The 16,155-nt window shown below is 33.0% G+C and overlaps 1 protein-coding gene across 7 annotated transcripts in view; it reads right to left on the bottom strand.

Moving 5' to 3' along the window:
• Positions 1–16,155, bottom strand: part of LOC129615473 (protein split ends) — a 77,547-nt gene that overhangs the window by 7,528 nt on the left and 53,864 nt on the right. For 5 of the 7 annotated variants that reach the window (XM_055530708.1, XM_055530707.1, XM_055530710.1 and 2 more), the window contains exons 7-11: positions 15,596–16,084; positions 14,958–15,131; positions 13,368–13,727; positions 13,014–13,168; positions 184–12,937 (exon numbers count right to left, since the gene is read on the bottom strand). In XM_055530708.1, coding sequence (XP_055386683.1) covers positions 184–12,937; positions 13,014–13,168; positions 13,368–13,727; positions 14,958–15,131; positions 15,596–16,084 — 13,932 coding nt within the window. The remainder of the gene's footprint in view (positions 1–183; positions 12,938–13,013; positions 13,169–13,367; positions 13,728–14,957; positions 15,132–15,595; positions 16,085–16,155) is intronic. The other 2 variants (XM_055530712.1, XM_055530714.1) reach the window with 2 other exon arrangements.

The following is a 16,155-nucleotide window of genomic DNA, read 5'->3' as shown; positions in this document are numbered from 1 at the left end:
ATAACATAAAACATTATGCAAAATATTAGCAAGCAATTATATTTGGTACATAAGGTACATTATGTGTGTGATAAATAATTTATTAATATTTAAGTCTAAAATTTTATTTAAAAACAGTTGACTGCGCTAATCTTTTGCAAAGTATTTTATATATGTATTTGTATGACTATTTTATTATATTACCTGCAACTAAAGGCTGGCCTACAGATATAAGCTGCTGTTTCACAGGTGGCGGACTATTAACAGCTGCACTCATTGTTTGTCCTTGATGAATATTAATTGCATTTTTAGGTGGGCCAGGTATTTGTTGCTGCTGCTGTATATGTGTTTGCGTTGGAATTGCTTGCTGTTGTGTTCCCGGAGATTGTGATATACTTGATTTTTGTTGCATTATTGCGGATGTATTAGGAATTTGAAGGGGTTGAGATAAATTAGTATGTGCAATATACATTGGTTGATTTTGCGTTTGTGATTGAGCAATTGCACTGACAGATGGGACAATATCTATGTTATTTCGACCAATATGTTGCTGAATAATTGTAGGATTGGTGTTGGTACCTAAAGTGCCGATTGGTTGCATAGTTTGGGAATTAATTTTTTGAGTAGTGGTTAAATGAGATGGTTGTTGAACTACTTGTTGAGGTATTTGTCCAACCAATTGCGATTGTATATGAACTGGTTGACTCATTTGTTGTGATTTGCCCAATGGTAAACTAGTTACGACAGAAACTCCTGTCTGATGAGAAGATTGCTTCTGATGAGATGAAACATGTGTTGGTTGTATCGAAGCATGTATAGATTGATGTTTACTACTATTATTTTGGGAAGTATTTGGTGTTGATGTTTGTTGAGTGGTATTTTGTGGTTGCGTTGAATGAATGATTTTCCCGCCGCCATGAACGATATTTGACGTAGCATAAGTGGAATGACTTGAAGGCTGCCCACCTGTTTGATTGTTGGTTATCGGTTTAATATTATAAATTACAACAGGTTGCTGTTGAATATTACCTTGTTGTTTTGCAAATACGTGGACAATAGGGTGACCTTGCTGATTGTTAGTTATAACTTGTTGTTGAATTTGTATAGGAACGTTATGTGGTTGTTGTTGTGTTATTTGTTGTTGATGCTGTTGATGATGTTGAATTTGTTGAATGTGCGGAGACAACAATTGCGGTTGATGCGGTGAACTTGGTGTGGAGGGTGCGGCATTTATAATCAGCGTTTGATGTTGAGTTGTTGTAGTAGATATCGGTGAATGATGTGGTTCATTTGTGTCGGGCATATGTCTTGTAACTACAATATTTTGTTGTATTACATGATTTGGATTGCTAACCAATATAGATGACGCTGTTGCATTTAAAGGTTGTTGGGATTGATTTACTTTAATTAACTGCGTTTGCTGCTGGGTGTCATTTTGTTGAGTTTGTACTGGGTGTCCAACTAATTGTTGTTGCTGCTGCAAATGTTTTTGACTATTTAAAACATGAGCTTTTAAGGGATGCGTTCGTATATTTTGCTGCGAAATTTGGGGTTGAATTACAATGGGATGCGACTGTGATTGAGAATTTGACTGCGTCACAGTTGTGGTTGTAATTGAATTTGTTAAGTTTGGATTTGCTATCTCAGTTTGTTGTTGCGGAACAGATACAACCACACTCACTGTTTTATGAGAAGTAGCGTTGCTTGTAATTACGAAATTTGTTTCAGGTATCGTGTCTTTTGCTGGTTGCGACACTTTCTCTGAATTTTTATTTAGTTCTTTTGAATCGATATTATTTTCTTCAATTGATTTCTTTTCAATATTGGAAATTGGTTGCTGTTTCTGCATTTTCTCTATTTCAGTTGAAGTATAAATCTGTTTTGGTTTTCCACCTATAGTAATATACTGACCTTCTTGATTTTGGCGAACCATTGTAAGAACACCAGTAACTGGGTCGATTAACGATAAAGATTCCTGAGACTGTTTATTTATACCTGAAGTATTTATACTAGATTGAATTGCAGCTTTTTTCTTATCAATTTTATCATATTCCGTACTTGTTGAACTAGGTAAGTTTGCCGTGATTAATTTGCTATGCTCTTTGCTTTGTTCAGGTAATTTATTCGAATCTTCAATCATTTTGTCATCCACCAATTTATAACTAGTAGTTTTCTCATCATTACTATCAACCGAAGCATCACTCGGTTTTCGATCTTTAGTACGACGATTTAGTCTTGTAGGTTTGATTTTATTTTCAGCGGGTGACATGTTTGATTGCACTTTTTCACTTGAAGATGGTATATTTTGCTGATTTCTGGTGGATCTTCTTGGAGGTGTTTGATTTTCTTTCGGAGAGTGTAGGGAATTTCTTACTACATCTTCAATTACGTCATCAACAGTACTACGATCTTTCTCTTGCAATCGTTTGGATTTTCTTGTATTTGGTTGTTGATCTTTGCTTTGAGTATCAAGCGAGCTAGTTGGCGAAGATACCACTGGTGACGATATCAAGTTATTATCAAATTCAATTTGCTCATCTGGCTTTTCTTGATTCAACTTCACTTGGGTATCGTTTGCAGAAATATTCTGTTGTTGTTCTTCTTGATTTGAGTGAGAAATATTTTGCTGATTATTAGTAGGTGATGTTAAAGTCGAAGTAATAGAAGCTGATGGAGTTTGTCCAGGACTTTTGATAGTAAGTATCAAACGTGGTCGTTCGGAAACAGGCACAATTTTGTTAATTGTTTCTTCACCCGAATCATCATGAAACTCGTAAACATCGCGACCTGTGGAAGACTGAGGTGAAGTAGTTTTTGTTGCTTTTTTTGTATTTGGAGTTGTTACAGCTACTGTAACTGTTTTGATAGACGGTCGACCTTTGCGACCCCTAGTTGAAGATGCGGCTAGGATGGCGGTTCCACGCCGTGTTTTTACGCCAGCTTCATTTGTCATTGAAATTAAAGGAGTAACTGGATCCGCTTGGCTTATATTTCCCAACTTTTTAATATTACGATTACCTCGAATATTTGGTCTTTTCGTTAACTTATTTATTGCTTTATTACCAAAAGATTCTGTGGAATTTTCAATTATTACCTCATCCTCATCATAAGTCTCTTCATTTTTATTTATCACAATATTATCAGACTTTTCACCCTCGCTCTCTGTGGTATCATTTGAAGATTTTTCTAATTGTGTCTGATTTTTAAGGTCAGAAGAAACATTTTGATTTTCTTTCTGTTTATTTTCAGAATTTTCAGTAGTCTTCTTCTCTTGTATTTTTATGCTTTCATCACAAAGTGCGTCAACTTTCTTTATAACAGACTCAATATTAATTTCTTTCGCTGACCAATAATCACTATCTTCTTTTGAATCTTGTTCGAGCTGATCTTTTTCTGGAGAAAATAATTTGCTTACATTTTCTTCTGTCAAAAGCGATCTTTCCTTGCTAGATTGATTTGCACTTGGAACCGACATAGACATTTTAATAACGGAAACATTTTCAGATTCCTTAATTACCCTCTCTTCCTCAGGTGAAGCAACTGAATCCGTAATTTGAGAATGAGGAATTTGATCCAGAATAACGCTATCTTGGTCTCTATTTTTTATTTCGGTTTCTTCCTTTTCATCCAATAACAATTCATTTTCTTTTTTATCAAATGGCTTCCTATCACTCATTGTAAGTACAATCTGTTCGTCAATATTAGGTTCTTTTAGTAATTTTTGTTCAACGAGTTCTGATTGTTTTTCATTTTGATTTTGTACATTCTCTAAATCAAGTTTCGTTTCTGCAAAATCGTTTGCATCTGCGGATGAAGAACTGGGATGAGATTTTTGAACTAAGTTTGAATTATTCTGAATTTCAGTTTCAGGAGGAGAAAATTTTTCCGTCATAGAAATTTTTGGCAATGAGCCCTGACAACCCAATGTTTGTGGAATCGAAGATAAATGAACTGTTTGAAACTGCACAGGTGTTTTGAGTTGTGGTTGAAATTGAATATTTTCAACAGGACTAGATTTTGATGAAAGCTTGATTTGAATTGATGAATTTGAACTTGATTGTTGGTAATGCGGCTGCATTTGTTTTAGGTGAATTTGCGGTTGACTCTGTACGATTGCAACATGTGAAGGTTTTTGCACTCCTTGTTGTGTTTGATGAACAGAATTATTTGGTGGTAATACAACTTTTGGTTGTTGTGGCGGTATTCCTTGAGGCTGCTGTTGTTGTTGTATAACATTTTGATTAGATGGTTGACGTACAATAACAACATTTTGCTGCACTCTGGGAGCTCCCAAAACTGAGTTGTTGGTATCCTTATTTTGAGAGCCAACTGTTTGTATGATTGCCGACTGAGGTGAAATTATTGTAGATTGTGACGGTTGCGCGTATTGATGAACTTGTAATAGAGGAGAATGTTGAACAACCCTTTGTTGAGTTTGTCCATGATATTGATTAGATGTTTGTTGAGAACCAATTTGCGATTGAGCAGTTGAAATTTGTTGCGGTTTTTGTACAAAATTGGTTTTTTGTGTTGATTGATGGTTTTCTTGTTTTGTAGGAATATTTTGAATTTGTTGTTGTATTACATGTTGATGCTGTTGATGAGGTTGTTGAACTGTTTTAATTTGCTGTTGTGTTATTCGTTGTGAATGTTGTGTTTGCATGGATTTGGGTGAAACTGTTTGTTGTAAAACAATTGTCTGATGTGATTGGGTTTTCGGCTGCAGATGAACATGTTGAGCTGAAGATGATTGCTGTTGTGCGTTGCCATTTTGAGATGTTTGTTGGCCAGAACTACTTTCAATAACAGATTTTACAATTGGTTGTGAAATTATTTGGCTTTGACTTGAAATTTTATGCTGTGAGATAGTAACCGGTTGCGTCTGAATATTTACTCTTGAGCTTTGATATGTTAAAGTTTGTCCAGTTGACATCTTGATTTCTTGTTTAAGCTCTGGGACATTTATTGAGGTAGAGATGTTTGAAACATCTGAAATTGGCGTTTGAGCATGTGTTGCTTGAGGCAGCAATATGCTAGTTGCTTGCATTGGCTTTGGCACGGATGAAAGAACAGTTGTAGCTGTTACTCTGTTAACCATGACAGATGGACTGGCTAAGGATACATTTGTATTAGGTGGAGATAAAATTTGTCTTGGCTGTACTAATATATGTTGCCCTGTTGTACTAGAATTTTGTTGTGAATTTTGAATTCGTACAGTGTGTGGAGACTGTACTCGTAAATTCATTGTGTAAGGAGCATTTGTCGTCGAAATATTTTGTGCTTGAGTATTATTTATTGTTTGAGGAGAATGTTGACGTGGTGGTGACAAATTTATATCAGCTGCTGATGTAGACATTTTGGGTGACAAGACAACATTTATAGCTTGATTGAAATTGAATTGGCCCGAATCTGGTATAGAGATGTTCGGTGGTTGTGGAATATATTGCGAGCGATTTTGACTAAAGGAACTATTGACCAAGCGCTGCTTTGTAGGTGATAAACAAATAACTGGTGAATTTTCTTCTTCAATTTTATCATTCTGGAAAACTGTGTTTGATAAAATAGAGCCACTAGCTGACTTATTGTTAGAATCATCCATTTTAACTTCATTTTTATTTACAAATTCTGACACAGGAATTACTTCCTTTGAATTTTGATTGTCAGGTTCTTTCGATTCTTTCTCTTCTTTTTTATTACAGACTTTAACTTCAGAAACCATAGCTTTATTTTTACATTCATGTTCGTCTTTGTCATCTCTGCATTCGGCGGAATCAACAACATTATTAGGGGAACATTTTGCTGAATTAAAATTGGTTTCTTCATTTAGTTTACCATTATCAGATAAATCAATGTCTGGAGTTCTTGGGCAAACATCGAATTTCATTTGGCCACAGTTATTTGTATCGGGCTCTTCAATATCTGTATCGATTTGCAGATCACTTTCTGACTGTGGTGTTTGCGCTTTTATGTCAATATCCTCTGCGGCGCTTAAGCTTTGAACTGCCTTACGCATTTCTTCAGCATCTTCTTCAGGAATTGTGGCAACAACACCGTCAGTTGAAGCGTCTATTTCTTCTGAAGGAACGTCTATCGGGTCATCGTTGAAAGAATAGTCAGTAACTGAAGAGTTACCAAAACTTTCTCCCAGTAAAGCCGCTACAGCATCTTCGGTTTCTTCTTGTGAAATTACAACACGAGATTTCTCTTCATCTTTTTCAGCAACTTTACTGGAGTCCGGTGGACTTGCTATTGGTATTTTTGGTTCCGTACAAACAGGATTGATGAGCGAATCAAATTCGGCAGAAATTGATTTTACTGCAGATTCGCTAATTTTTTCGTCTAATTCTCCATCAAAGCCAGGTATATATTTCTCTGGTTTCTTTTTAGATTCTACTAATTTAACAGGTGACGGCTCTGGGGATTTTACTAATGTTGAACTTTCTAATTCAGCGGAATCCAATATTTTTGAACTCTCAACATCGTTATCACTGTTACTTTTTACTGGTGAACTGTCAAAATTTGCTAAAGGGCTTTCATCGTCAATTAAACAAGGTAAGCTTGGTGACGGCTTACAAATAGGAGATTTTTTTAGCTCATTATTAGCAGAGTGTATTGATACTGATAATTTGTTGTTATTCGGACTGGAAGATACCGCAGTTGATGTCACCATAGAATTGATGTGTTGATGATGTTCTCGTTTGAGGTGATGCTTGTCTTCTTTAGACCTTTTCTTCTTTTTCTTTTTGTCCTTAATTTTATGATATTCTGAGACTTCAGTTTTTTCAATTGTGGGAACTATTTCAACGCTGTTTTCATCAGCATCCGAAAAACGAAATACGTCTGTCATATCGCTTTTATGTGTTGTGGCAGTCGAAGGTGTTTGATCTTCCATTGTGGAAGAGTCTGCCAGTAGTTGTGCTTCAAGCACTCGACCGGCTTCTTCTAAATCAACGCTATTATCATCGTCAAATTTATTTTGAATTGTCGATAGAACATGATGTTCTTTTGATTTTCCACGCTCCTTTCGTTTTCTTTCGCGTTTTTCTTTTCGATGACGCTCTCTTTCTGACGAAGATATTTTTAATTTATTCTCTTCATTCTCTTCAACGGTATGTGATTTGGGTGTAAGAGGTTCTTGCTTAAAAATATTTGAGGTATTTGCTGTATCTTCTTTTACGTTTGTTTCAACATAGTTAGGTGTTACATTTTTATCCATCAAATCATTTGAGACTGCTTTGTCAATAGGTGACAATTGAGATTCATCATCTGATAATGATCCGAAAAGGTTTTCAACCATTTTTCCACTTCTTTTTGCGGCAGCAACAAGAGTGGAATCGAATGCGCAATAGTTATTTCTCTCTGGGCTATTCTTACTTATTTCATATATATCGGAAGATAAGGAATTTGCGGCCTTGGAAATTTTCCTTGCCTTTTTCAAACGATGTCGTTCTTCTTTACTTAAATTTTTGCTCGAGTCGTCAATACGATACTTTTCACGTTTCTTTTCTTTTCTGTCTTTATGTTTTTTCTTTTCAAAATGTTGAGAAGAATGATTGTTAATATTTACAGCAGCATGCGATATATTAGGCTGTTGTTGCTCAAGAAGTTGCTCTCTTTTCAACTCATCAAAAACATGCTCCAAAGGAGATGAAAAAGTTCCTTTATTATCAGAATCTTCCAGCTTTTCCACATCAACTACATTTGTATTATTAACATGAGTTTGTGCTTTTTGATGTTTTTTATTTTTCTTATGTTTTTTTCTGCTCTCTGGAGAAAACAATTGATTAAAAATTAGATCTTTATTATCAATATGTGAGGTTATAGCAGAAACATTATTATCGGATTCAGAGATACATTCGTGATGTGGATTGTACGACTCGTGTTTTATTTCAATTTTAATTTTATCTTCCGTGTCACGATTAATATCAGTTATCGTGAGACTTGGCTTATTTTCATCTACATTATCGTTAGTAACATCGACTTCCTTTTTAATTTCATAGTTGAAAGGTGTTGAATCATCACCAACTGTTGATGATTTGCTTGTTTGTTGGTTTATATCGAACTTGTCCCTTTTATCTATTTCAGAATCAGAAGTTTCAGACATTATACGAGTTCCTCGAGAATTTCGCTTTTTGGAAATTTTTGTATTTGATGAATTATTTGAATGTATCCTTGTCTGATTTTGGATTTCTTCGGCACTAGTCTCATTATCATCACATATATTGTTTGAACGTGTTCGGTTATACTGAATTCGAATGTCAGAATCAGAATCTGAAATTATACTTTCCCGTTGTGGTCTAAAGGAGCTTTCGTCGGATGAACTAATAACTCCTGTAATATTATGATTTGGTTTGCTTCGATATTTGCCCCTTCTGTGTTCACTTATATCAAAATCTGAATCTGAATCTCCATCATAACTTGTGGAACGTTTCTTTTCTTCACGTTTCGCTCGACATTGTTTCAATTGTGAAAACTTTGCTTTTATTTTTTTCTCCTCTTCTTGTTTCTGCATATTTTTACAAGAACGAGCCTTTACTTTATCATACATTGAAACGTATGGTCCGTCATCTGGTATATCAAATATGGAATGTTTTTTAGGCTCGTCAGAATTCGACTCATCCGAGCTAAATGGAGCTTTTCTACTTGTTGATAGTACTTTATTTCGAGATTTTTCAGATGAAAGAAGCTGTTTTGAAGATAAACTATTACATTCTTCAGATCGCGATGACTGTTGCTTGCGATCTTGTTGACATCTCTCATGTTTTCTCTGGTGCGTGTTAATAGTTGATTCAGAGTTTCTGTTAATTGCATTGAATAAACTCAATCGCATTGAATTCTCTTCTATTTCGGTATCCCGTTTCTCTTTCTTTTTCGATTTTTGACTTTTATTAGTTGAATGATGATGTTCGTGCTGTTGCGAAAAGTCTTCCTCATCAGTAGATCTTAGATCTTCAATACTAAAAGCTGTTTCACAGTCAATTGTGTTTGATGGTATATCTTTTTCGGTATCACCAATGCAAGTATCAACATTTACTTTTTGTTTATGAGGTGATACGTTTGTAGATCCAAAATTGAATTTCGTTTTTTCTTTAGAATGTTTTTTCTCCTCAAATCTTGAATTTGGATCTTTACGATGTTTATCTTCTATAGAGTAGACAATTTTATCTTCATTGCTTCTCGATGACGACGAGCTTGTTCTACTTTGGTTTTGTTGATGTGATTTAATGCTGAATGGTATCTTAGAGCTCTGTGATTCCTTCGAACTTCGACGATCGAAACCTTTACGATCTTCTTCATCACTACCTATTCTAATTCTTTTATTATTGTCTTCTGAACTAGTTACACTATCCTGAGAACTAATTCGCCGTTTTGTATAATGTGCATCGGGATTAGTAAATTTAGAATCATCTTTTCTCTTGTGCAAAGAAAAATTATCTTGTACATAGTTTTCATTATATTTTTTTTCTTTTATTGTTTGGCCCGCAAAATCATCTACGTTAATACAATTTTCAGTCATTTTTAACGAACTGCTGCTCGTAGTAGACGATTGCGACTCCAGTTTTACTTTATCTCTAATTTCGCTGTCAAAAAATATGGATTGAGTTTCATCTTCTTGTTTTTCAATCTTATTTCTGAAGGGTGCATGATACAAATCTTTTTCTTCCTTCAAATCAGAATGCCCAAAATCACACATTTCTTTTTTGACACTATTCTTTTCCAGGCTATTAGATCTTTCAAATTCTTTCTTGGGTTTAGCGTTTAAGCCCTTTTTCTCAGACTCCTTAAAGTCTCGATCTTCAAGTTTTAGCTTTTCTTCTTGGTTTTTCCACTCTGTATACTCGTGTTCTTTTTTATCTGTATCAGATTTCACATTTTCTATGTTTTTGTTTTCTTTATGCTTGTCAGCATTATCTCTCTGCTCAGTCCATATTTTATGATGAAATTTAATTTTCTTATCTTCACTTTGGACTTGAATGTTTTTATCGGATTCCATTTTCTGTTTTACCGTCTGGTCGTTCTCTACAATTTCATGTTCCTTTCTTCTTTTTTCGGTTGCCTCAATCTTTTCTTTCAATTCAATATTTTTCTCTTCTTTTTTATCCCGATCACACTTTTCATGTAATTCTTTACTTTTCTTTTCAAAAGATTGTGAAATTTCATTTTCTTCTTTGTTTTCTTTTTCTTTCCTTTTCTGTAGTTCTTTATCATATTTTCCACATTCTAGCTTTTCTTTCTCTACTCGTCGGTATTTTTCTTTTTCAATTGATTCTTTTTCTAAACTTTCTAGATTAAATGTTTCATTCGCTTCATATTTCTTATGATTATCTACAAAAATGTTAATATGTTCATTATCTGATTTATCTGAAGTTTCTTTTTCTGTCAATTTTTCATTCCTTGAAATCATTTTCTTATATTCTACCTCGCATTTGTTACTATTTTTACTTATCTTCTCATTTTTCTTTGATATAGTTGATGCCTTGATTTGTATTTGACATTGAGTTTGTGTTGTTGCTGATAAGTTAATACTGTCAGTTTCAATTTCATCTATTTTGTGAGGGTTGTCATTTGGCAGTGAACAGAGAGTATTACAAGATGTACTTGATATTTTCGTACCAGAATTTGTATTTCCTGAGGCCAAAACAGATTTAGCTATAGGTCGCATATTTACTGCTGGATTTAATGTTATAGTAACTGAAGTAGACGGGCTAGAGATAGGAGGATAACCTTGGCTGTTCATGGTTTGTTTGTCATTGAAAACATTGTTATCTTTTGCTGATGAAAGAGCATCCTGTTTATTATCAGTTGATTTTGTTGAAGCTTGATTGGTGGCTTCTACTGTGCTGCTTTTAATCGAGTTCGTTGAATTATTAATAATAGAGTTACAAGAAGGAGTGACTGAAGTTTGATTGCTTGGAGGATGACTTGGAAATGGATATTGCAAACTTTTCACAGGCTGCGGTTGTACAAGAGCCGTTGATTTGGTAGAGCCAAATAGCATATTTGGAGATAGAGAAGGGCTATTATGTGGTGACAACGATGCTTGAGGACTATTCATTGGCGAACTTAATTTTTGTAAATTACTTGATGTCGAAAATACCATCGAAGTAGGTGTTGAAGGTTTACTTGAATTGCTTAATAAAGATGAACATCCTACAACAGATGTTTTCGTAGCTGCTAAGTTTGGTATTGCTGGTGGGGTTTTTGAAATATTTAAAAATTCTTTAGGTTCATACTTTTCATTAACGTTTTTCAGTCGTTGATAGTCATCATCAAATACTGACTTTTTTCCTAAAACTGATTTAGCAATATCGGATGGTTTCATTTCATTAACATCTAAATCAAGAAATTTATGACGCGATAAAAAACTAGATGTTGCAGAAGGTATATTTATTGCACTATAATTTATAGAGGTAATGCTACTATTCTGTGATAAATCACTTGAATTTAAAGGACGGTTTATCAAAGAACCAACGGTTGTGCTATTATTACCAGACCATTTTTCGAACATTTCGTCAAGAGCTTTTATTCGCTCTTCCATTGTAGGTCCGCTTTCGAAAGGCACAGCATCGGAATCACTAGAGTTTGAGCTTAATGAACGAGCTCGCATTGGACTAGTTCCAAGTTGTGGTGATTGCTTTGTATTAAATACCGAATTTTCATTTTCTAAATTTGTATTTTGCAAATTTTGTGAGTGATGATGATGTTGCTGTGACATTGGGGAAGTTTGACTGCCATAACCAATACTGCCATGATGCTCATGATGAGCGTGATGATGATAATGATGGTGGGTCGCAGACGATGATGATGATGACGACGAAGAATTAAGCGATTGATTGTATAACTGTTGCTGAGCAGGCGTTGATGATGGTTGTGTGCTTACAGACGTTAAAGAATGAAGCTTCGTTCCAGTTAACAAAGGTGGACTTGATAACGGATTGAGTAGACTAGAATGACTACTATTACTATTTAACAAGGTCGAAGTATTTGAATTAAAAATCTTTAAACTATTGTTGTTCAAACTCAGCGACGACAGCGAAGATGAATTAAGTGATGTATAATATTGAGATGATAATGCAAGTGGAGTAGCAATACTTTTATGCTGTTGAACAAATTGTATTCCCCATTTTGGTACTGGTAACATCATTGGCTCATGAGGTCTATCTCTGGGTATTTTTCTTGGTTCACATGGAGCTATTTCAGGTCTTTCATCACATAGCGGTGTACCGGGTCTAGAACCATCTGCACTTTCTCCGCCGGATGCTTCATGAGAATGGTGCGAATGTAACTGATGACCTCGTCCGCGAGATGTATGATAATCACTTGTATCCTGCCCAATATTTATATTTACACCAGGTGTATTATTCATTGTAGAAGAAGCTAGAGAATGTTGCGATAATGACACTGAACCACTATTAATGTTATTACCACAATTTTGAACTTGTATAGAACTACCCATACGCCTCCGTTTACATGGTTGATGAGTTTGTATATAAACAGAACTATTATGACCAACATAATGATCATTTCCATTATTTTGTTGCTGGCTTTGCGTTTGCAATAAAGTAGGTTGTCGTACTGAACTTATGCTAATGTTATTACTATTACTTAAAATACAACTACTTAACGTCCCGGATTCTATGGACGGCCGACGACTACTATTACTATTAAAATTACTACTAATACTACAATTTAACATTTGGTTGCCATATTTAAGGGTATTGCATTCAGATAAACGACGAATTTCAACACACTTTCTATGATTGTGCGGATTTACGTTGCAGCTTGATGTTGAATGTAATAATAAATCATTGCCGTGATTTCCCAACACATCACAACTAGATTCAGTAACATTCGTATGTGTTGGTTGCTGCATATTATTGTTATTATTGTTATTACTACTATTATTATTGTTGTTGCTATTAGTATTAGAAGAAGAAGAATCTATTTGATTTGATTGCTGAAATTTTTAAAAAGATTTTATTTATTCCTGTATTTTATTTAACGAATAATACGAGTAATATATTAAAACTTACGTAATTAGATAATGTGTGGTGATGATTATGATGATGAGAAGAATGATCAAATTTCATCCTTTTCTTAGGACTAATTAACTCATCACCGCTGGACGGGCATTCTTCTAATTGCTCTAATAAATGAAATCTCTCTTTTTGTAAATTTCGAATATCACCTATAAGAAAATTAATTTCATTTTAGCATAGCTTAAAATTTCTAAATATAAAAATTCTATGAATTTTAAGTATGATAATGTACATTACTGTAAATACTAAATTATTTCGAAATAGCAATATAATGTTTTGATATAAAATATTTTCAAAATTTCGATTTAATTTTTTTTTAAGAAAATCTAATACAAAGGTTTCATTTACCTGGGCTTTTATCGCAACGCCTTCGTCCGTTAGTATTATTAACATCAAGCGAATCCACAGGACAGCTACTTGCATTGATATTACCGTAATTTAAACATAATCTAGATTGCGGAGATCCTGAACGCTGATGTTCTTTACTGCTAACATTTATTGCGCTATTATAATACGATGTTCCTGTTAATGCATCGTCATTATATGATGCACCAGCACTCGGATTATATTCATCATAACTACGAAATCGTCTATTACTACCGCTAGTACTATTTCCCACATCGGATGGTGTCGTTGGAAAATCAAACTCACTGTTATTTACATGACGTACATTTCGAGATGAACGTGAGCCACGAGAATTATTGTTACCTAAATTGCAACATTATGATTTCAATATTTACATAAACAAATGTATTTGTATGTATATATGTGTATCAATATTATATATATATATATATATATTTATATATATATATATATATATATATATATATATATATATATATATATATATATATTTTTGTAAAGAGATCTGCATGAATGCATTTAAAAATGTTTTTTAAAGCATTTGTAGAAATAAGCAGGAATACTTTTCTATTATGCGATTGTAAATTAAAATGAAGTTTATAAAAATATCCAAAAGAACCCATCGAAATTACGACAAACTTAAAAAAGGTAAATTGTAAATGATTTTTTAAAATTTTAAATTACTTTAAGTATAAAATGGCTTCTATTAAATAAGAAAATGAATGGAAAATCTAAAATTATTTATGATTTTCGTAAAAAGTTCATTATTTAAATTTTAACATATAAGTACATAGTAAGTGTTTTAAATATTTTCTCACTAGTTAATTGATAATTAAAAAAAATATGTTGTACATTTCTTTTATCAAAAATTCATGCAGAGCTCTCGTACTATATTGTGCATATTGTTTAAAAACAAGATTAATACAGTGTCGAACAAAAAGTGCTGTAATGAATAGTTACAAATTTTCATTATCTGTAAACAAACATAGTGAATTTTTACTAAAACAATGTTAAGAATGAAGAAGAAATGCTTAAACATCTCTAAAAAAATGTTTTGTAAAACATTTCAGTTTTGTAATTTATGGAATATTATTAAGGTAACGATACACAGCAAGTACAGATGCGTAATTTTTACACATAGCTGTAATATATGGTTTTTATGGTCTTCAATAGGTTTTAAGAATTCGCTTCCGTTCTTTATTCCTTCTTCACCTTGATAATGAGAAATAAAGCTATGAATTTCCAGGTTTAATTAGAAGATGAAGCTAGAAACCATACAATAATATTTAATAAACAAATTAACTTATAAATTTAACTACTTTTAAAAAATACTCAGTATTATTAGAAGTTAAAATCGAGAAGTTTTTAATGTAATAAAACGGATATTTTATTGCCTTGTTGATGTTTATTGAAGTTGAAATTAAAAGTAAACAAAAAAGACTTCAATTTGTTTTGTTCGATACAGTATGTTGAATTATTTATTTAGAAATTATACAAAAAAAAAGAGTTGGAAAATAAAAAGAAACAAAGAAAAACAAACAAATTGATAAAATAAATTCAATTTATAAATACCAGTCATACAACAACCGCTATTAATGCTACTAGAAACATTAATTGGTGACACAGTTCCACCACAATTATTCAAATTATGGCGGCCACTAAAAGACGAAGTTCGAGATCTTGACTGATTTGATTGCGATGTCTCATACCGTTGGATAAACGAACGAGGATTATTACTGCTACCACCTGTCGATTGAATTTTGAAATTTTTTAAGTAAAAAATGCTATAAACAAAATGTTAAAAATGGAAAAAAAATAGTAATTTTAGCTTAGAAAATTTTTCTGAGAATTGAAATTTACTTAAATCAGTTTCTAAACCGTTCACATGTTTTTTAATTTCGAGTTCTTTGCAATTAATTTTTTATAGCTATGAAAATTTCTTGACCAGAGCGTTTTTCGAGCAAATAAACACGATTGCTCTATAAGATACAAAAGAACTTTACTTAACAATGACAAAAAAATTCATATTTCAGGTGGTCTAAATATAAGAGTTTAATTTTTTAGGATAGGAAACTTTTTCAAGATTGCTCTAGAATTCAATAGTATTAATTAAATTATTATTTTTTAAACACTCTGTATGTAATGTACTTTATTAACCCTGTGATTTAGTATAAATAAGATGAAAAAGAAAGGTTGAATATAAATCTCACCTGCACTAATACTTTGTTTATCTAATTTCTCATAAAATGCTTCTTGACATTCACGCGAAGCAAAATCTACTTGTAATTTCCACCCACGTATCGTTGCACCTCTCATTTCTTTCACAGCCATTTGAGCATATTGTATTTGATCAAATGATACTAATGCTAATTTACGTTCTCTATCAATGCAAACTTGCGTTACAGGTCCATAACGGGAAAATTGTCCTGTTAAATGATTTTCACTAACACTATCTGCAATCCCATCTATCCAAACACAGCTAGTTGGCATGGATTTGCCAAACCCCAATTTAATTCGATTAGATCCAAGATGTTCACCATCCATTTTACGCATAGCTTTAACAACCGATATAATATCTGAATATTGACAAAAAGCATAAGCGTTCATACCTTGCTTTTTGATATCGATTTCAATTATTTCACCAAAACATTCAAAATGCTTACGTAACTCACCACTTGTTATATCCTTTTCTAAATTACCTAATAAATGTAAATCAAATTTTTATATAAACTTGTTCTGCAAAATAAGCAATATTTTGAATATTTTTTAC

This window comes from Condylostylus longicornis, unplaced genomic scaffold, assembly GCF_029603195.1.
Source record: "Condylostylus longicornis isolate FDR11 unplaced genomic scaffold, ASM2960319v2 ptg000135l, whole genome shotgun sequence".
Classification (NCBI taxonomy): domain Eukaryota; kingdom Metazoa; phylum Arthropoda; class Insecta; order Diptera; family Dolichopodidae; genus Condylostylus; species Condylostylus longicornis.
The sequence above is the reverse complement of the archived record's forward strand: the minus strand, read 5'-3'. Positions and strand labels throughout refer to the sequence as shown.